A 19,966-nucleotide genomic window follows, 5' to 3' on the forward strand; every position below is an offset into this window, starting at 1 on the left:
AATGGAGTGGAGTCTTGAACCACCGCATCCTCTCGGTCCATTGTATTTCTTGTGCGTAAGGCTGCTTTGCCGTGCTGCGACACAAAGCACCACAGGGCTGGCGCAGGTTCTCTGCCAGAGCCTGTCTCGTCTCCCGGGACCGAGGACACAGCGGCAATAAATTAGAGCCCATCACAAGGGATGCCATTATGCGAGCGCAGCGATACAGGAAAAGTAAGTTCTTTGATTCACTGGCAGCAGTCGACAAAGATGAAATGTCAGCTCTGCCGGCACTAGCTTGCTCTCGCAGCAGATCCTCCAGGAATGCAGGTTTTATGCGGCTGCCAATTGTGAAATATTGATGGCATTATTAATTATTATTAACTGCTCTTTTTCTTACATACGCAATAGCTCAGCAAGTGTTTGGCCTTACTTTTCGCAGCGTTCATACGTACGCCAGCGTTTCCACCAGACGAGGATTTTCCTCCCCGAAGGATCAAAGCTCAAACCCACCGAAGCGGTACTTCCCAAACCAGTATTGTTCGCGCTGGAGAACGACACCAGCCTTGCAGCCTCGTTTGTCCAGTATCACCGTCTGATCGGCTCTCGCAATTAAACACCGCTGGGCTAATGGCGCCCAGGTGGGGAGCCCGCAGGCGGCACCGTGGGCCGGAGGAGCTGTGACCGTGATACTTGAGAAAATGGTGCTTTTTCTTCTGCTGCCAAATTTTTAACTGCTGCCCTGGGGAGTCGATAAAACCCTCCCAGGATGAGAAGCAAAATTCCCCCTGTGCCAGTGTAGCTCTTTTCAGAGCAGGGCTGCACCCTGACTGCAATCTGAGCTGCGGAGCACCGCATCCCACCTGCTAAAGAGCTATCCCTGTCCGCTGCGGCCGTTTGTCTGTCTGCAAACACCTCTCCCGCCTGGCGGTTTCAATCCCTTTGCAGTCCTCAGCTGCTGGGCTGGGTCGCTTCACCTTCCAGCGTGGAGCTGGCTGATTTGGGGCATGGAGGAAGGGATTGTTACGCATAGCTGGCGGGTTTGTAAGGCCCTCTGAGGGGAGAGGAGCGTTCGGAGTGGGAGAAAATTATTGTTCCTGGTTTCACACTCAGCTGAGTTTCCATTCCACGCATTCCTCGTTACTCACTCTCTCTTAATCACTGCAGATGTTGACATCAGATACAGACTCACGAAGCGGAGGTTATTGAGAACATGACTTATGCTTGAAGAAATTCCTCCCAGAATATTTCAAGTTTCTGACTTTCGACTATATTTGGTGGTGGAGCGAGGAGAAGCTTTTCCGCATCTCCAGGGCTCGGCGATGAGGGACCGCCCTGGGTAGCTCGGGCTGAGGCTGGTGCGCTGGGAACACACTTGGGAGCAAAGTCACCAACTTTGTGTTTCTCTCAGGAGTTTTACTAACAGGAAATTGCAGTGTCAAGTGTTCAGCTGGCAACACTAACCGCATCCAGCATTCCCAGACTCTGAAATCCCTCTTCTTTCTGTAAACACGGTCTTCTGAAACTCTTATCAACCAATTCCGGCGTACCCTGGCAGTGCCTGCACAGCCCCTACGCTCGCTGGAGCCTGTTCTCTCGCACCCACTCATGTGATGGTGCCATGGTTAACTAATGGGGCATGAGCTGGTTTTCCCATTACAGATATTCCAGGTGTTTATTGCTTACTGGAAAAAAAAAAATATTCCTGAAAGAGACCAAGCATATGAAAATTTTGTCTTCTAGGAGGATGAAACTTTCAGTTTGAAAACAGCATTGCATGTGACTGACAGTGTGAGGGCAGGGGTTGATGCAGGGCTTCATAAAAGGACAGGAAAAATTCTCCTGATGCCCCAAATACCTTCCCAGACCTCTCCAAGCTGGGAGAAATTAAGCTCTGAAATGTTCTTTCCATCCCACAGAAATTTCCATCATATTAAAAATGTTCCTTTTTCTATGCTGAGATGAATTGAGACCTCCCGGAGCTTCCCTGGACGCCGGAGAGGGGACCTGAGTGAGGGTGAGCCACAGCTCAGCTGCTCAGGCACCCTCCAAGCTGGGGAGAGCCTGGTTCGGACCCCACAGTGCCTGGAGCAGCAGCAGCCCCTCATGCCAGGGCACACAGGGGTGTCTCAGCATGGTTTGCCAATATCTCGTCCTTCTCGGGGCTCGCAGGGTGCCCTGCATCTCTCCCGCGGAAACAGGGTTTGCTCCCGGAGCCGTGTGTACCCCAGCCCTGCAGTCAATGTACAGGGATGCGTTTCGGCAGTCAACACCAGCAGACGTGTTCACTCTCCCGTGTCATTCCTCTTTATTTCATTTCCTTGAACATTTTTCATTAAAAATATAAGCGCTTTTCTAAAATTAAACCCAAATGACCGACCACGGAAGCGCTCATCCCAAGGGACTAAGCCACACAGGGGGGGGCAGGACCCTTCGCATCCCCCCGGCACGCCGCGTGCGTCACCGGGAACAACCCCCGTCTCGGCAGCGGGACGTCACCTCGCAGCCCTCTCCCCTGCCACCCCATTTCCCTCCTTCGCCCCGCTCGGCCGTGCCCGCTCAGCCCCCTCTGCAGCGCCGGCGCCGATTCCGCGTGGGTCCTTGCTCCGCCTTGGGCAGCTCTTTGCTCGCAGAGGGTTAACGCTTTTCCAGAAGGCTCCGAGGGAGACGGACCAGGCAGCGGCTGCGGAAGAGAAAGGAGATGCTTGTCTGAGCTGGGCCCGAGAGCTGCGGGAGACCCAGAGATGGTGACGGGTGGGAATGGCAGCGTGTGCGAGCACAGGCAGCGGCAGCAGCACCCCTTCGCCCTGCCTGGGGGGCAGAGGCGCTGGGACTCCCCCCTTTGCCTCCTTTAAAATGATGCAACCGGGATCACTTCTTGCTTCTCCCCTGAGCTGTTTTATTTCTCTCCCTCACGGGAACAAAAGCCACAAGTTTGTGCTGCAGAGAGCAGCTTTTCCAAAGGGGAAGGGGCTGATAAACCCGGCAGGGAGAAACCAGCAGCTGCACAATAGCCGGTGCACGTTTCAGCGGGCGAGATGGCCTGATTTATAAAATAAACCCCGGTGCCCTCCTTCCAGCCCTGAGCAGGAAACAGCTGCGCTGGTGCTGTCAGCTCGGCTGCCTCGGCCGGGCAGAGGGAGCAGCAGCCAAAGACAACAGCGTTGAAAACAAAACTATCCCCTCTCCCCCCCTCCACAGACACGTATCTTCCCAGAAATTAAAGCCTGGTGGGACGAGGAGCCGCCGGCTCACCTGGATGATGCTTTGATTGCAAGGCTGATGCTGAGCCGCATCTTCCCCAGCATCGCTCTAGAGCATGTAAATGATGTAGGAGAGGATCACCAGGCCGATGATGGCAAAAAACATCAGGATGAAAATATCCAGCATGGTGAGCGAGGAGCCGGTGGGGCAGGAGCTGCCGGGCTCCCCGTGGCGTGGAAAGGGGACGCTCGGCAGAGAGCCGCCGCTTGGCTCGCCAGCCCCCACCGGAGCACGGCTCGCTCTGCTCAGGATGGAGAGATGATGCCGGAGCTGACGGAGCTGCCTTCCAGCAAGCAGGCAGAAAATAAAGGGATAAACACCGGCGGTCAGATGGGGCTTCAGCCTCGCATGGGCGGAGGAGCGCTCGCTCAGCCCAGACCTGCGAGCGGGGCTCCCGGGAGGCACCATCTGCCTGCGGGAGCGTTGCTTTGCCCCTGCTTTTTCCTACCCAAACTGCTGCCCAGTTTATGGGGGTGCTTAACGTGATGCAACCCCCCGTTTGCAGCTGGGAAAGGGCCCATCCTACAGGGAAAACAGCAAAAATGAGCTTTGGACATTGCAAAGCCGTGTTGATCAGCCGGGACCGCTCTGAACTCTCACCTTTCGGAGTCTGGTACTCCTGGGGTACTGCAGCATCCTTTGCTTTCAGTGTCACGCCACCTGCTTCAGTACAGTTTAAAGCAATACAGTCTTAAGTGAGCAGCAGCAGCCATGGAGCCTTTCTGTTTTAGTATTTTTGGCTAGTGCTGTTGATGCAAATAACGTCCTTCTCCACACACCTTCAAGATTTTCTTTTCCCACTGCTAAGCACTGTAGTTGTTGAAAATCCCACCTTAGGAGGCTGTAGTGGCCAAGCTAAGCCGTCACCAGCTGCTCTCTGAGCATGAGGGCTGGCTGGGGGCTGGAGGACCCGGCTGTCGCAGGGCCGCGTTCCCAGAGAGGTCGGGCAAAGCCGGGACCTGGTGCCCGTGCTGCGCTGCCCACAGCAAAGGCTGACCATTTCCCTGGGTGGGTCTGGTCTCCGGAGCAGCCACCAGCACACCTGAACCCCAGCAGATCCCAGACCCACGCTGTAACCGGCGTTTGGCCTCTGACAGCAAGACCCCGAAGCAGGTCAGCAAGCGGGGAGGCATCGCCTTGCGCCCCGCTCTCTGCGAGGGTTTCTCCAACCTGGCTCATGGCTGAATTTCGAGGCTGATTTCCTGGGGATCCGTGGTACCCGGCAGCCGCAGCACATCGGCCGGACACGCTGCAGCAGGGCTCCGAACGCCTCAAGCGCGCCCCTTGGCTTCAAGCCATGCCAAAAGCAAGGGACGAGCCACAAAGCTGCATCCCAGGTCGGCTCCCAGGGATGCCGGCGTTTCCCACTCCCAGGGGAGCCAGGCAGAGATGAGGACCCCGGCTCCGGCAGCCTCCCCCAGCCCTGAAGATCCCCACCGTGTCCCAAGGGAGCAGGAAAATGGCCAGAAAAGCAACCGCAATCAAAGCCAGCACAATCGGCAGGTAAAAATTATATTTTTATTTTTAATTTGAGTAAACCGGGAAGAGAATCGGTCGGTTTGTTCCATTCGATGGTTCGGTTAAAAAGGCCAAATAGTTTTTTATTGGTGGGTGCTCAACCCGATGGGAAGGAGTATACAAGGACAAACCCCAATCAAGCGACGGATCCAGAAGAAAACACGTTCTAAGCTCAGCACTGAGACGCAACCGGGGAAGCTGGGATGGACGAGGTCTATTTTACACGTGATGAGAAGCAATTTAGGTTTTAATTTTTTTTTTTTTTACTATTTTATTTATTTATTTATTTTAAATACAGGTTTAGGTGCTTTTTCAGCTATGAAAAAAGGCAAAAAAGTGCATAAGTCAAGAGAAAAGGCAGAAATCAAGCAGTAAGAGATTTGTTTCCCATGGCAGGGGAGAAGGGGCAGGGCGTGGGAGGGGAGAATTAGGACAATGGTTTCAAGGTAGCATTAAAAAAAGGTTTGTATACGAAAACGTAATTGCCTGTGTTATTTGGTCCATTAAAAAACAGTTTATTCACATTGATACTCCCCCCCATTCCCAGACAAGAACGTGATTAAGAAGAGGATTAGCAAGGAGATGTGGACTCCCCCCCTGCCCAGCTGCCCCCTCTCCCCTGCTCTTGTGCTCGCTTGTTTTAGCACCAACTGGGATTCTCATCCCGTAAAGCCCATCCCGGCTGCTTCTGGGGTCCCGGTTTCACCCCGAGGGGATGACGGTGCCACGAGTCCCGGTCCCTCTCCCTGCTCCCATTGCAGCCGGCTGGGGAACGAGCCAGGAGCAAAACGCTCCCCTCTCCCCAGCTCACGTCCTCCCGGTGGGTCTCTGCCCTGCCACGACCCCGCTCCCCGCCAGAACAGCATTTGCTCCAGCAGCCCCAACCCCGGCACCGTCCACGAACCAGCCCTGCAGCCCCCGCGTGCTTTGAGAAAGGGGACTGCAAGCACGAGGCGGTGGGATCCTCTCCCCCCTCTGCGAGACTGTCCCCAAGGACGTGTCCCCAAGGACGTGTCCCCCAAGAGAGCCACAGAATGTCTCAACTCAGCCGCTTTGGTCCCTAGATTCCCTCTTTTCCTTTGGGAATAGCAAAGGTGGCAGCTTCCTCTTGGAAGCATCCTGGCCCCGCGGCGCAGCGCATCCCAAGCCCTGAGCAGCCCGGCAAGGGGACGGTCTCCTCTGGCTGCCCGGTCTCCATGGCCCGGGCTGAGCCGGGGCTGTGAGTGGGCACGGGGCAGCGGGAGCGCCGGAGGCAGTGCACGGGCATCACCACTGCCCCGATGCTCGGCTTCTCTGACCCGGGAGAAAAGCATCCTGCTCCTGCCCTCCCCGCACAGGCTTCCAGTTATACCTGCCCCTGTCCAGCTCCAGGACCTTCGGAGCCCAAAAGAGAAGGGGACAGGGACGTGCTTTGAGATTTTGGTCCGTGACGTGATCCCAAGTCAGCGGTGGCCCCAGAAGTTACCACCGCTGGGGACCCACGAGAGGTGCAGGGTGGCTCGGGGTGCCAAACCCCGGTCTCTGCCACTCAAGACCGAGCTACTGGAGGGGACAGTCACCCAGGACAGGCCCCAGCGTGGTGGCAGAGGGGGAGGATCTTTCACACGCGGCTCAGAAGAGGCACAGGGATGGGGGCTGATCCTGCCGGCTCCCCAGACCATCTACACAGCGGGTGAAGGGCTCAGGAGGGTCCCAAAAGCCCTGCAAGCAGCAAGAGAAAAGCAGGAAGATTCTGGGTGAATCCAGGGAGCGACCACTGCTAAGAGAGGAAGGGCTGCCCCGGCACACGGGGCCCAGGGGACCCCCAGACCCTGGCCCAAAAAGAGAAAGCCAGAGCTGCAGGGGGGGACGTGAGGGCTCGGTGTCACAGTGCTCCCCTCCAGCGCAGAGGAGCGGGGAGCCTGGCCCATCTCCAGCCCTCGAGTGGGAGCAGCAGCCTCCAGGCGAAGCAAGGCTGCGGCTACTCCTTTACCTGTGCCAGCACAGCCCCGGCTCGGCCCCAGAGGGATCAGGGAGGCAGAACAAAACAGCCAGAGCCCAAGGCAGAAGCAGCAAGAGCCGCTTCCAGGGCTGTCCAGAGCAGCCGCTCTGAAACCCAAGGAGAAAGAAAGATTTTGTTTAAGGATTTTAACTGCAAATATTTTTCTGTTCTGAGGACTGAAGGGAGCAAAGACTGAATGGAAACACTGCACGGAGGAGCTGGGAGAAACAACAGCACAAGCCCAGAGCAGTGCAGGGCGGAGGCTGCCAGCCCATCCCTCCCGTCAGCCCAGGGCAGCCCTGGGGACGAGCATCCCTCATCTCCTCCACGCAGACATTGCTGCTCCTCTGCCCGTCCCCACCAGAGGGGGGTGGAATATGGTCCTAACAGATGGTCTCCTCCTCCCTTTACCGGGTCCCAGCAACTCCGGCTGTTTCCTCCAGCCAGGGAATGCCGGAGCGCCTGGGAGGGCTAGAGAGGAGGGAGACCGAAGGAGAAGGAAAGCTGCGGCCATTTGCTCTCTAGAGCCCCCAACGTCCCTTGCAGACAGTCCCTCAGTCCCGACAGAGCTAGAAGAAAGCTAAGTTGGCAAGAGAAACCAGAGGCGGCTGCAGAAACACAGAGTAACCGAGACGTCAGGACACGGCTCCGGCAGGCGACGGCAGAGCACACGGGATAAGGGATGCTGGGGCAGAGAGAGAGACGTACACACACACACACACACACACGGGGGCCGGCGTGGGCTGGGGGCTCGGCTGTCAGCCACGCACCCCGTCCCCTCCCGTGGCTCAGATGGCCTCCACATAGTTGGCGGGGAGCATGCCCGTGTCGCCCGTGCGCTCCACCGTGCCGTACATCCATCCGTCATCGATCTGCTGCACGTTGATGATGGTGTCGCCGTCCTGGAAGGAGACCTCATCTTCGTCAGCCGCGTTGTAATCGTAGACGGCACGGAAACGCTTCTGTGGGGAGAGAGAGGTCAGCAGGCATGGACCCTGCCCGTGCCCTGCCCCAGATGGGCAGAGCTGCCACCCACAGGGGGGTCCCGGGGCAAGGAGCCCCGCCGAGCCCCACACAAGAGCCAGATCCAGGAGGTTTTCACCTGACACAGGGATGCTGGTGCCAGCGATAGCTGTGGCAAGCAGAAACCAGGCACCCAGCATTACACCCACCAGCCCCTTCAAAACTGCTCTTCCCTTACATGGTCTGCAGGAGTGGGGAGCAAGTGGAGCAAACCCTAACCCCCGGGGGGTGGAAACCGGGGGGCTGGTGTTGGGGTGGGCGCTGTGAGCCCTTGGGCTGTACTCACCCCCCCTCCAGAAGGAGCGTTGCGCTGTGTAGAGGCTGGTGCTGCGGGCTCCTTGTAGCCGTAGGACTGAGACGACGGCTGCTGCTGCTGGTAGACTGGGGGGGAAAGATGGGCCCGTTAGCCGGAGCTGGGACACGGGGGACACGCAAAGCCCCTCATAAAGAAGAGCCGGCTGCTGCCCCAGCAAGCGCAGGGCCATGCAACGGGGCAGGCTGCAATGCCCGCAGCCCCCCGGCTTACCTGGGTTGCTGGGTTGGACGTGATGAGACGGCTGATGCTGCTGCTCTGCGGGTCTCCGGTAATTGGTGCTCTCCTGGGAGTTCCTGCGCTCCAGCTCAGCACCCTCGCTGGGACTCGGGCCCATCCTGCTCCTCTCAAACTCTTCGTGGTATTTTATCTACAGCGACAGGAGAGGAAGGAGAGGTCAGAGCACAGCTGGGACAGCTCTGCAGCGCCAGCCACGAGGCTGAGCCCAGACCCCAGCAATGGCAGCAGCTCCTGCAGCCCTTCAGTGCCAGCAACGTCCTTCACCTCGTCCCAGCTCATTTCTTTTTGCCACCAAGAACGCAGCACTAGCCATCTCACAGCCTCCCCAGCAGTCCCAGGGGGCTTCTTCCCCACCCATCTCCCCAGGGACATTTGCTCAGACCCATTTGTGGCACAGAAAGGAGGAGGTTTAAGTGTCCTGTGGGTGGGATACGCAATTTTTTCAGGCATGGGTGAGATTCAAGACCAGGCTCCCAAGCCCACAGGCTGCAGGAGCACGGAGCAAAAGCACCTTTAGGAAGTCTCCCCTACACGTGCCAAGTTTGGTGTGCAACTCCCCAGCCCACGGCCAGGTACAGCGGGCGCCGTGGAGGTACCGCTCCAACATCTACCCCCAGATTTCTCTTTAACTGAAGCGTGAGAGGGCTTCGGGGTTTTTCATTGAAGGAGGCTCAAAGCAGATACCACCAAACACACCAGCTGCATCGGACCGAGCCTTCCCCTGCAGCCAGCACAGAGAGGGCCCCCGCCTCCAGCAGGCAGGAGGGAAGGGTTAACCCAACTGCCGGTGCGTGGGTGTAAAAATTAATAGCCACTTGTGTTAATGAATGCATTGCCATCGGAAAGCACCTGGAGCCCATTTGTCTGCTGGTTAAACAGTTATTTACTGAAGGGCACTACAGCAGGCTCCCTGCACAGGCAGGAGACAGGGCCTGGAGCAGAGCCGCCCCCCTGGGAAGGAGAACACCCCGAGGGGAGCACCCTGCTCCCCCGGCCACTGCAGGGAGCCCAAGCAGGGACGACCTCAGGACAGCATTTCCCGACGGTCAGAGGCTCAGGCTTTGCGCTCCATTGTGCATGTCCATGTGCAGGACCGTACCGGCATCCTCCACCGAGGGTGGTTTGGGGCACCTCTGTGCCGCGGAGGTGTTCACGCCCCAGCGAGCGCTGCCGTGCTGGGCAGTCCCCTTTGCTGCCCATGTGCCTGCCCAGCACACCCCTGGGAGTGAAACGCTGCCTGCTGAGCCAGGCTTTCTGCAGGGAATGGGTCTGTTTCTGCATCTTTATTAAGTGGGTCACTGCAACCACAGGCTGGCAGCCAGATTGCCCACGGGGAAGCTGCTGAAAACTGCTCCCGTGGCAGAGAGAGGGTGAAGGGGGCAGAGCAGAGGGACACAGGCTGGTCTCATCTCTCTGCTGTGTTATTTAATACCCCCAAACCTCCACAAATTCTCTCAAAAAAAAAAAGAGTGGTGCTTTCCGTAACAAAGACCGCAGCCCCACTCCATGGCAGGGAAGCTGTGCCCATCTCCTGCCAGCTCAGACCCCACTGAGAAGCTGCCCCCAGGGAAAATCTTCCAGCCAGGTCCGTTTCCCAAGCGGGAAGCCTTCCCCAGCCTTTGCTGTCCCGGGGTTTGGTGTGCAGATAACATCCCGCAGCTCCCCGAGGAGAGATCAGTACTTGCCAGAGAACTGCACAATGGGATCAGAAGAAGAGGGAATAAACAACCTCCTCCCGCCCTGCTGGGCATTCTCCTGTTTGTGTATGCGTGGGAGCTCCTGCGTGTGTGTGAGCTCCCACTGCGGGTGCAGGCACGGTCCTCCCTCTCCCTGCATTCCTGTAAGCCCAGACCCTCTTTCCCTGGACACCCCAGGGAAGCAGACAGCAGCTCCCAAGCCAGGGGCTTTGTCCCCGAGGTAGGGATGCTTAAGGGTGGAAAAGCTCTGGGACAGGCTTTTACCACGTCTCGCATCACCTCGGCTGTAGGGGCTCGGGCTCACACCCCTGCAGCACCCCAGAGCATCGGGTTTTTCTCCCCCCGGCACTGCCCAGGGCTCAGCCGGCGAGAGCAGCTCAGGGCACTGCAGAGCTCAGAGCTGGGAGAAGCTCACAGAAGCCGCCTGCCGAGTGGACGCCCAAGAGTTTTCTCATGCAAAGCTGCGCTCCAGGGGCGGGTTTACTGGTCAGGGAGAAATCAGCCTTCCCAGCCCTGCCGGGGTTTTCCAACAGCTCCTGGGCTGTTAGATAAGGAGCACTCATGACTTTCACTAGCGGCTAAAGGTTAATTAACTCCCTGCGTTCTGCTGAGGGCAGAGGCTACTGCGGGCTCCTGTGCCACGACGCCTGGGGGCGCAGGGTCGAGTTTGGGCAGGGGACAGATAGACCCCACGTCTGCCGCACCCAGTGCTGCAGCTATACGTGCAAGTGTGCATCCTCCTCCTTCACCATGGCAACACACAGACGTCCACGTCTGCCACGTACCGCACCACCAGCACCTGGACATGGACGGAGGCCGCTGGGTGAAGCACAAGCTGCCAGGCCAGCTGCCACTGAACTTGGACATGGTTTTAATGTAATTTTTGGAAATGGAAGAGCTGGGTCTCTTGCAGACACAGGACAGAGCTCCCCTTCCAGAAGGTCAAGGGAGGACAGAGATGCTGCTGTGCCCAGCCCCTAGGAACCCCTTCATCTCAGCATCGAGGCAGGAGGGAAGCTGTGCATGGCCAAGGGACCTTGAGGATCTCCCTGGAAGGCTGCTCTGGTGCAGCGGCCACCGCAAGATGTGGGCTGTAGATAAGGAAAGGGGATGACACTGCCTGTCCTACCCTCGGGGCTGGTGACAGCAGGTGGTGGGACCCTGGGGACTGCGCACAGCCTCGGCACAAACCAACAGCAGCAGCTGCAGCAAACACTCCCGACAGCCGGATGGCTGGAAAGGGCTTTGCAGGAGTCAGAGGAGGGGTCAAGGCAAGCGGAGCCTGGCAGAGGACAGTCACAGCTGCAAAGGGACAGGAGGAAGAGGTGTGCCTTTGGCCGGGGTTTCCACACACAAACACAAGCCAGAGAGCACAAGAGGGACTGGAGTCCCGCAGGGGGAGCAGCGTGGGGCTGGCGCCAGCAAGCCCGGACCCCACAGCACCACCCACGCTGTGGGTTATGGTGACAACCAGGGGCGGATGGGACTGCCCCGGTCCACATCTGCCCCCACCGAATGCCACTCTCTGCTGCTCCCCTCCTTGCTTCTCACAATCAACATGGACTTGAGCACCTCGGGAGAAGCAAAGGACTCCGATACCCCTCTGGATCCGGCTGCAGCATCTGCCAGCACGGAGGAGCCGGGAAAGGTGCAAGAGGGTCACAGGATGCCCAGGCAAACGGGTTGGAGAATTAACGCTGCCAGGCTTTCAAGATGCTGCAGCCTCACATGCCCGTTAGCAGCCGTCAGAGCACGGGTCCGCGCGGGCAGAGCCCCCCCCCCAGCCTCCTCCGGCGGGAGGAAGGTCACGACAATATCACACGCAGAGATTAGAAGCTACTCACGTTGCTGATCTGATCCTGAGTCTTTTTGATTCTCTGCAGCTCCGGGGTGTCAGCCACCACGCTGAAGCCTTTCCCCTTGTTCTTCTCAAACTCCTCCTTGTAGCGAATCTGGGTACAAGCAACAAAAACCAGATTTAGACTCATGTGCTTCATGAGATGCAGCAGCTTTCTAACAGGGCCTCTGCCTTGCTCGGGAGACCCCCCCCAGTGTATCCAGTAATAGCAAAATGGGGTATTGCCAAGAGCTGAAACACACAAACAGCTTCCTTTGCATCTGCTGATCTTGTTTCTCTTTCAGCAGGAGCTGGGTAACTCGGATTTACTTTGAATTTCCTGTGGGCTACCAGTGCGCCCAAGTCACGTAACACGGAGCAGCTGACCCATGGCAAGCTGCCTGCTTGAGAGCCCCGAGGATTTTATGAGCTACACCCGTACAAGAGCATTTCCACGTCAGGGGACATTTCGCCGCCTCTGGGAAGGAATATACCCAGGAAGACCATAACGAAACCAGAGGGTGGAGGGAGGAGGCTGGCAAAACTCAAGCATCCTCGTTTCTGTTTGCCAGACACTGATGCCCCATTTTCATGGGGGGGGGGAGAAGATGTGCAGAGAGACACCCTGACCTCCTCCATCCTCTCCGCGAGGATCTGGCCCTGCACCGATGGCTGTCAGGAGCTGCCTTTGCCCATTTGGGGAGGAAAGAGCCTTAAGGGGCTCTGTCTTGTTGCAGCCTACAAACGTGCAGGCAAAGCTGCCCTTCCCAGGGATTCACCTCCCCGGAGCTCGCCTTGTGCACTGCGGACAGTTGTATGTTGTCACTAAAATGAAAAGGTCACCACTGACTCTCACGCAAGGAGATTAAACCTCTGGGCCCCTGTGCAACCGGCACGGACAGACACAGCAGCCTGGCTCTGTGTGTGCAACGTGGGGCCGATGCTCACCCCCTCCGGCTGGTGGGAGGCTGCGGGCAGGGGACAGAGGTGCCGGCGGTGGGAGAAGCAGAGCAGGAGCCGCTTTTGATGGAGCGGGATGGGAGTGCAGCCGATGCATCGCTCCCTCCCGCTGCAGGAGCGGGGAAATGCTCACCCAAGCACAGGGGCCAGACACCGGCGTGTCTGGCCAGCACAGGCAGCTTCCCGTAACCCTTCCCGTCCCGCGGCCTGCCAGACAGATGGTCGGGAAGCCGGGCTGGCCCCGCAAAGAGCTTGCAGGATGAGGGTTGTGCTTGCAGATCGGCACCACACTCACGTGCCGTGCCAAGATAAAGCTCGGAGGCAGAGAACTGGCAGCACGGCAGGGGAGGTGGGATAAAGCTGATTTCTCCCCCAGCACACACTCCTACGGAGACGCTCCTTCAGACCTCACATATTTGCCTCCCATCCAGACAGCGCATCCAGCTGGGCCTGGAAACACCTTTCAGAAAAAGCTGCCAAACATTTTATAACATCTTCTGGAGAAGCCAAGACACACCTCTGCTGCCATCTGGGCTCTCCCATGGCCTTGCCTGGCTCCAGCGCGGGACCTGGCACAGCAGGCAGGGGCAGGCAGAATCTGATGTGCCCAGGTCAGACCCCTCCAGTGCTGGAGCCAGCCAGGGCTGCGGGCATGCAGCACATCACGGAGCAGGTCCTGCCCCCTCTCTGGTCCAGAACGACACAGGAAACAAGAGATTTCCAGGGGAAAATGAGACACGGCGGTTTCCATTTTGCACGGGATGCAGGCTCAGGCCAGCTCTGTGCATCCCACCCCCCAGCTGGCCCTGCCAGGAGGCTGTGCTGGCTCAGGGGCCACAGTGCCCGCGGCTGGAGCCGGAGGGGATGCCAGACACCAGCTCTGCAATGGGCACCGCCAGGCACACAGGAGCGCACCGCTGGCTGCGTGGGCTAGTGGCGCAGATACCCCAGAGCTCGGTGCTCTGCTTGCAAACACAACATTTCCTCTTCCTATCCTGCAAACCAGGAGAAATGCAAGCTTTGAAAGCATGTCAGAGCCCCTACCTCTTTTTCAGCCATGGGGCAGATAGTGATATCACAGAAACCCTTAGATGGTACGATCTCTGAGTCACGTTAGATTTCTAACCCTAATGCGGTATTAGAAAGCAAAGGCTTAATGAACCAGGCTGCAGAGTCCACCCTGGGAGGATATTAATACAACCAAGATGCCAAAGCACATCAGAGGAACACGAGAGACCCATTTCAAGGCAGAAGTCTCCTTTTGTTTGAAGCAATAAGAGAAAAAACTTTTGCTAGCTGGGTTAAAGAATATATCTTGAACATCACCGATTAGGAAGGAGCAGGCTCGATGTGTTAACCGTCGGGCATGAGGAACCAAAGGTTAACAGAGCTGTGACATAAAACCTATGACACACACCCGGACAGGGGATCAGGAGGGGGTGAGTCAGCCCCACGAGCTGCTCTGAAAAGCACCAGCCCCAGTTTGCTCAGCCGCAGCGACAGGCGGGCAGAGGGGTTGTGTTTGTCCTTTATCTGCTCCGTTTTCAATAAAGGCTGTTTTCCTTCAGAGCTCTGCAGCCTGGGCATGGGATGCTGGCCCCGCCATTGTGCTTGGAGATGCTGCTCGGAAGAAGAGGGTTTATCCCGCAGCCTCCTGCTCAGCCGGCCCCGAGGAGGGGGGCACCGGGTGCCAGCGCCGGCTGCAAATGCACAAGTTGACGAGCTTTAAAGAAATGCAGGCTAGAAAGTCACCAAGCAAGAAGCTAATCACAAGGCTAAGCAGTTCCTTTGACAAGTTCTGTATTTTTACCCTCCTAAATCCCGCCCCCCTCCATCTTCCTTGATTTTTTACCCCCTAACTTTCAGGGTACAGGAACCCGGCCCTAAAAAACTGCCGTACAGGGGTGCCTGACTGCAGGGGGGACCCCATCCAGGAGTTGTGGGGGAAGATGCTCGTGCCTGGGGGCAGATCTAACTCAAAACACATGTCCAAGGCTGGTGCTCCCAGCTAGCTGGGGTTCCCGCACCCCAGCATGCCTGGCCATGGAAATTGGAGCATGGCACGAGCGTCAGGGCGACGCTGGGAGGAAGCAGGGGAGGCCACCAGGCAGGCACTGTCCCCGTGCTCAGCACGGGGGAATTGCAACTTAACAGGATCCACGGCCCTTCCTGGCTTTGGCACAGGAGCGGCCGGGTCCTGCCGGGCTGCAGCCATCGCCAGGGCTGAGCGAGAAGGCCGGAAAGGAGGGAGGAAGCGTTCAGACAAGGCGCCTTTCAGCTTCTCCCTGCCCTTATATAGGCACCGGGTTGTGCAGGCAGGAGTCTGGCCGCAGCGCTGGGTGGGGAGAGGTGACCTGCGACCCCCCGCCACGGAGGAATCCCACTTGCAGCACAGGCTGCCCTCAGAGAGGCAGGAATCCTTGCTCCAGCCACGCTCCTGGGGTCCTGCTCCCTTTGCTCCCTCGGAAACTCGAGTGCAGGTGACCCTGGGTGATAAGGAGGGACAGAAACGCACGGTTCGGTACGTCCCGTCATGCTTTCACAGGGCACGTGAGCACCGCTGGGAACCAGCTCAGCGCTGTGCAAGGAGCTGCAGAGAGCCATCACTCCTGCCCCTCCCGCCATGCCTGCCAACCCACAGACCCGCTCCTGTTGCTCTGGCTTGTAGCTGCCTTTCATCCACACGCTGTATTAAAGAGCAGAGTCATGCAGACAGTGCCGTATTCACACCTCATCCTATAATAATAATAATAATAATAATAATAAAATGGGATCCACAATTAATTTCCCCAGAGGAATTGTTGCCTCCATGATAGGAAGGAGAGCGACAACGCGTGCATCTGTGCATTATCCGAAGGGAGCCGGAGAACGGCCCTTCACATATTATAAACCTTTGCAGGTCTCAGCTCAAGCACATTAAACCCTCCTTGTGCCCACGTCCTCGATGTCACCGACAGCAGCTCCCCGAGGTGACAGACGCAGGGCTGCAGGAGGGACAGGAGACAGGTACCTGCCTCCCACGCCACGGGAGCCTCCACCCTCCGGCAGGAAGGGCTGCACCCAAAAACACCCATTTTAAGAGTTTGAAAAAGGAGCCACAGGACGGGAACCTGCAATTTTCTTGCCGCACGTGGGCTGTAAGAGAAGGCTGCAGGCGTAAAAGCTGTCACTTTGGAGACTCATTTAGCCACACAAGACACCATTATCCAGCATCTACCAGTGACCGGAACAGAAGACGCCTTCTCAGCAGACACAAATAGTGGAGGCATCAGGATTGACATGAAACCGCTCCAGCCCCGCACGCAGCTGCCCCATCCCCACCTCCCCGCGCATGGCACGGCCGCCAGCAGCAGCTCCGGCGAACCACCGGCTTTTCCAGTCACACCGGGGTGGACAGGGAGTGTATTTTTGGTGGGAGAAAATATAGGATCAGCCTCCTCAGGGTCGCCTACAAGGACAGCAGCTCTCCAGCCCCACAGGAGCCCAGTTCCAGAGGAACGGGCAAAACTGCTGGGGAGCATGGCTCCCATTGCCCAGGAATGAACCTCCATCAGTTAGAAATCCCTTGCAGAGGACACGGACTCAGCGATCTCCCTTCTCCTATTGCAGCTTCCAGCTGCTCCCAGCCACAGCTTCTCCTGAGGGACACGCACTCGGGGAAGCCTCGCACCGAGGACCAAAGGTTCGGCCACAGCTGAGTTTGGCTGGCAAAGGCAAGCTTGAAGGCAAGATGCAACTGTTCACATAACCCTGATCTTACTCCACAAGGAATTTTACTACTAGACCCATGACACTGTCCCAGCAGCGTCAGCCAGGATGCACTTTTTAGGTGGCACCTGAACTGGCAAACTGTAGTGCAGAAGCCCTTTCTGCCAGGCTGTCATCACAGCACAGCGGAGCCAGCGAGCCCTTCGCCACAAGCCTTTCCCCGTCTCAGCTAACAGCTCCAGTTCATCCAGTTAATTTGCAAGACTGTGAACCCTGCTGCCTGCTCTGGAAGGGCTGAAGTGACCTATTCCCGTCCCCAGGGGTTTGCTCAGCTCCTGCAATTAGTAAGAAGGGACTGTCAATAAACCAGAGGGCTGCTAGTGTTTTAGCTAGAGTGCTTCAAGAAAAATCCAAATGTTTGGCGCTTGGAAAATAGGAGACTCCCTTTGTAGGCAGAACAAAGGCAGAGAGGAATTAAGATCTTATCTGAAGTGTGTTTAGTATCTATCCTCCCCAGGGCTCCTGGCGCTTCAGCCTGGCAGTATCCACCTGGTTCAGCTATGCCACCTCCCTCCCACTGCTCCTGCATCCCTCCCCGGCCCCTCTCCGCAGGGGCTCTGCCAGCACCCAAACAGCCAGCACCTCCCCAGCAGCCTCTTCTCCCTCCCGCTCAGAGAAGTCCTACTTTGCAGCTCATCCTGGTGTGAAACCAGCACTGAAAAGGTGGGGTGCTGGTGCCTGGCAGACTGGAAGACCCTGCCCCAGCCCCTCTTCTGCCCCAGCCCCTCTTCTGACGTGTTCACGTGCAACCAAGAGCGCAGAAAGCTCTTACAGCTCTGTGCTATCCCAGCTCCAGCCCCCAAAGTCCAGGAGACCACCAGGAGCTGGGCATGGCTGCTTCTCTCCCAGGGACAGAGGTCCTGCTGGCGTTTGAGTTGTAGTGACCAGCTTCTGGAGGTGCAGGCTCGATTGTATGAAGACACCCCCTTCCCCTGGAAGGCAGCTGGCTCTGCCTTCAGCCACCTCCCGCACACCACAAGGAGCTGAAAGTCCCAACCAGCTACAGAAAAGCCCAGGCAGCGGAGCACGCTCCCTCCCCAGGGTCTCCTTTAATAAGCAACAACTAATGAAGAGCCTGAATTCATTTTAAGAACAGCGCTGGAGACTCCAGACCGCTCGGTACAGCATTATCTCGATTGTTACCATGGAAAAGCAACTGTGTCCCCTTAACCATTCTATGAAACACAAAGCCAGCCCCAGGCTGAGCTCTAGCTCTAAGCTTGAGCCAAGCTGCGCTTGTGCAAGCCAGGGAGCTGTTGGGCAACTTGCTCTGAGGAAGAGACCTTACAAAAGGCGAGGTTTCAAAACTCGATGCTGCCTGCACAGGCACCACCAGCCCTGTCTGCTAACAGGTGAGGTCCTAAGGTTCCCCCTCCTCCGGCGGGATGCATTCCCAGGCAATCTGCTTTCCAGCTCCCGGCACTCTCAGGCTAATGGGAAGAGAAGGAGGGAAGGTCACAGTATCCTTCACAGCACAGCAGGGAGAGGAGCGCACTGATCCCGAAAAATGACTGCTCACCCTGAATACACCACTACGGCAAATCCTGTGCTGTCCTCCCTCTGCTCAGGACCAACACTGCTACAACGCTGAGCTGAGCCAACGTGCCTTGCTGACAACACTCCGGGCAGTCTTTTTGCCCCTTTTCAAAGGGAAAAAGAAATTAAATAGATTCCCAGAACAGTTGCCACATCCTGTGTTCTCCTGCGAGACGCTGACTCAAGCCAAAATTGCCTCTGGATGCATTTTCTTCCAGTGCAGAATACTCTGAGCACACGTCTGCAGTTCTGTGACATCGAAGCTCACGACAACGGTTCTCGGCATCGTCTCAGGACGCTTCAACACAGCCTCTCAGCAGAGCAAAGCCCCACAAAGAAGGGTCACCCACCAAAGCTGCCCGTTTCTGTGCTGTTTCTCCGCAAAATTGATGCTCACATTTCTGTTCTCAGTGTTTTAGAGTAAGAGAAGGAAACTAGGGATTGCTCCTTGGCCCACCCAAGGGACCAAGAGCCAAGCAGTTCCCACTGCATCATCAGGAGATACTGGTGCGAGAACCCAGCCCACAGCCGTGCGTCAAGGCTGGGGACTTTTGCTGATCCAGGGACGCCTTCAGGGAATAAAACAGGACACGTCTGGACAACACCCTTCTCAAACAGGCTCTTCTCTTCCCACTAGAGAAAGAAATCCTTATCTGTGCCAGTCGTTATCCCTTCTATCTGTTTATTTCTGCTTGCCAGAGCTTTCAAGCCCTACAAGGTTTGGGTTTACCTGAAATACTCGCCTAGAGAGTCAACGCCTGTCCAGATGAGACCGTTTGCCATTTCACCCGATTACGTTGCTGGATGGGAGCAGGGAAAAGATAAGCTGGTGCAAGGCATGGACTGGGAGCGGCGGACTGCCTGCTGGACCCCTCCCGCCTCCGGGAGGTCACAGCAGCCAGGGATGAAGGGAAGAGCAAACAGCTGAGACGGGCGAAAACCTCAGAGGAGGGACCCACGCCCCAAACCCGCCTCTCCCTCCTTTGTGCGAGGGCGTAGGAAAGCACCAGAGCACGGGAGAACGTAGGGCGATGGGGCAAAGTACGGCGGCCCCGGGGGAGGAGAGACCCGCGCGCTCACCTGGCTCTGAAGCTCGCTCTGCTGCTTTAGACGCAGGTTCTCAGGAGTGTCTGCCACCATAGTGAAGGACTGCTTCGGGTAGTGTCTGGGGAGAGAAGGGAGATCGTTAGTCACGGTGTTCCTACGGGCCACGACCACGCTTGCTGCCCTCTCCCACCCAACCCACGACCAGCAGCCCCCTGCAAGTACCAGGAGATCCAAGCGCTGCGGCCCCGCTCCAGAGCATCACGGCGAGCAGCAGCAGCACAACCAGGGCTGCAGACACGTCAAGGCGCAGGTTTAGCAGCAGCCATTTGGGATGACGGCATTTCTCACCGCGCACGCTCACCTGCGCCTGACACCTTCCCCAGCAGACACACATTTCTCACTGGGTTCTCTCCCAATCTCAATATATTAACTTCAGCTAAACTCCAGTTTTATCGAAAAAGAGGAATGGCAGGTTTTTTCCCCAGGGGACAAAGCCATTCAAGGTTTATGCCTGATTTCTGGAGAGACCTTAACGCATCTTCAATTTTTCATTAAACAGTCCTCAGGGTAACATTAGTCCAAGTAAATGCTGCCAACGCTCGGGTTTACGACTGTGCCCGTTTCACTGTTCCAGCTGTAGAGGGTCAGATGGGAGCAGGGTGGTTTTACTTGCTTATTTTACTGAAGTTTCAGCCACACAAGCCTCATGCTACGGTTTTCTGGTACTGCAGGGTATCACGACCCTGGCACAGACCACGTCAACGTAACCGTGCCCGTCTTGGGGCAGAGGCTGCACTACTTAT

General features: G+C 57.2%; 1 protein-coding gene and 1 long non-coding RNA gene across 2 annotated transcripts in view; both read right to left on the reverse strand.

Annotated features, from left to right (window-relative positions):
- Positions 1–2,263: 2,263 nt before the first annotated feature.
- Positions 2,264–3,673, reverse strand: LOC143169401 (uncharacterized). The gene is made up of 2 exons (XR_012996890.1): positions 3,235–3,673; positions 2,264–2,662 (listed from the first exon to the last, which is right to left on the reverse strand). It is a non-coding gene; the product is annotated as an uncharacterized LOC143169401 (long non-coding RNA).
- A 1,972-nt stretch (positions 3,674–5,645) lies between these two features.
- LASP1 (LIM and SH3 protein 1) overlaps positions 5,646–19,966 on the reverse strand; it is a 33,883-nt gene continuing 19,562 nt past the window's right edge. Inside the window, exons 3-7 of the mRNA XM_076356736.1 lie at positions 19,197–19,281; positions 11,860–11,967; positions 8,292–8,448; positions 8,052–8,146; positions 5,646–7,704 (exon numbers count right to left, since the gene is read on the reverse strand). Coding sequence (XP_076212851.1) covers positions 7,531–7,704; positions 8,052–8,146; positions 8,292–8,448; positions 11,860–11,967; positions 19,197–19,281 — 619 coding nt within the window. The 3' untranslated portion in view covers positions 5,646–7,530. The remainder of the gene's footprint in view (positions 7,705–8,051; positions 8,147–8,291; positions 8,449–11,859; positions 11,968–19,196; positions 19,282–19,966) is intronic.

Source organism: Aptenodytes patagonicus, chromosome 20 (genome assembly GCF_965638725.1).
Source record: "Aptenodytes patagonicus chromosome 20, bAptPat1.pri.cur, whole genome shotgun sequence".
Classification (NCBI taxonomy): domain Eukaryota; kingdom Metazoa; phylum Chordata; class Aves; order Sphenisciformes; family Spheniscidae; genus Aptenodytes; species Aptenodytes patagonicus.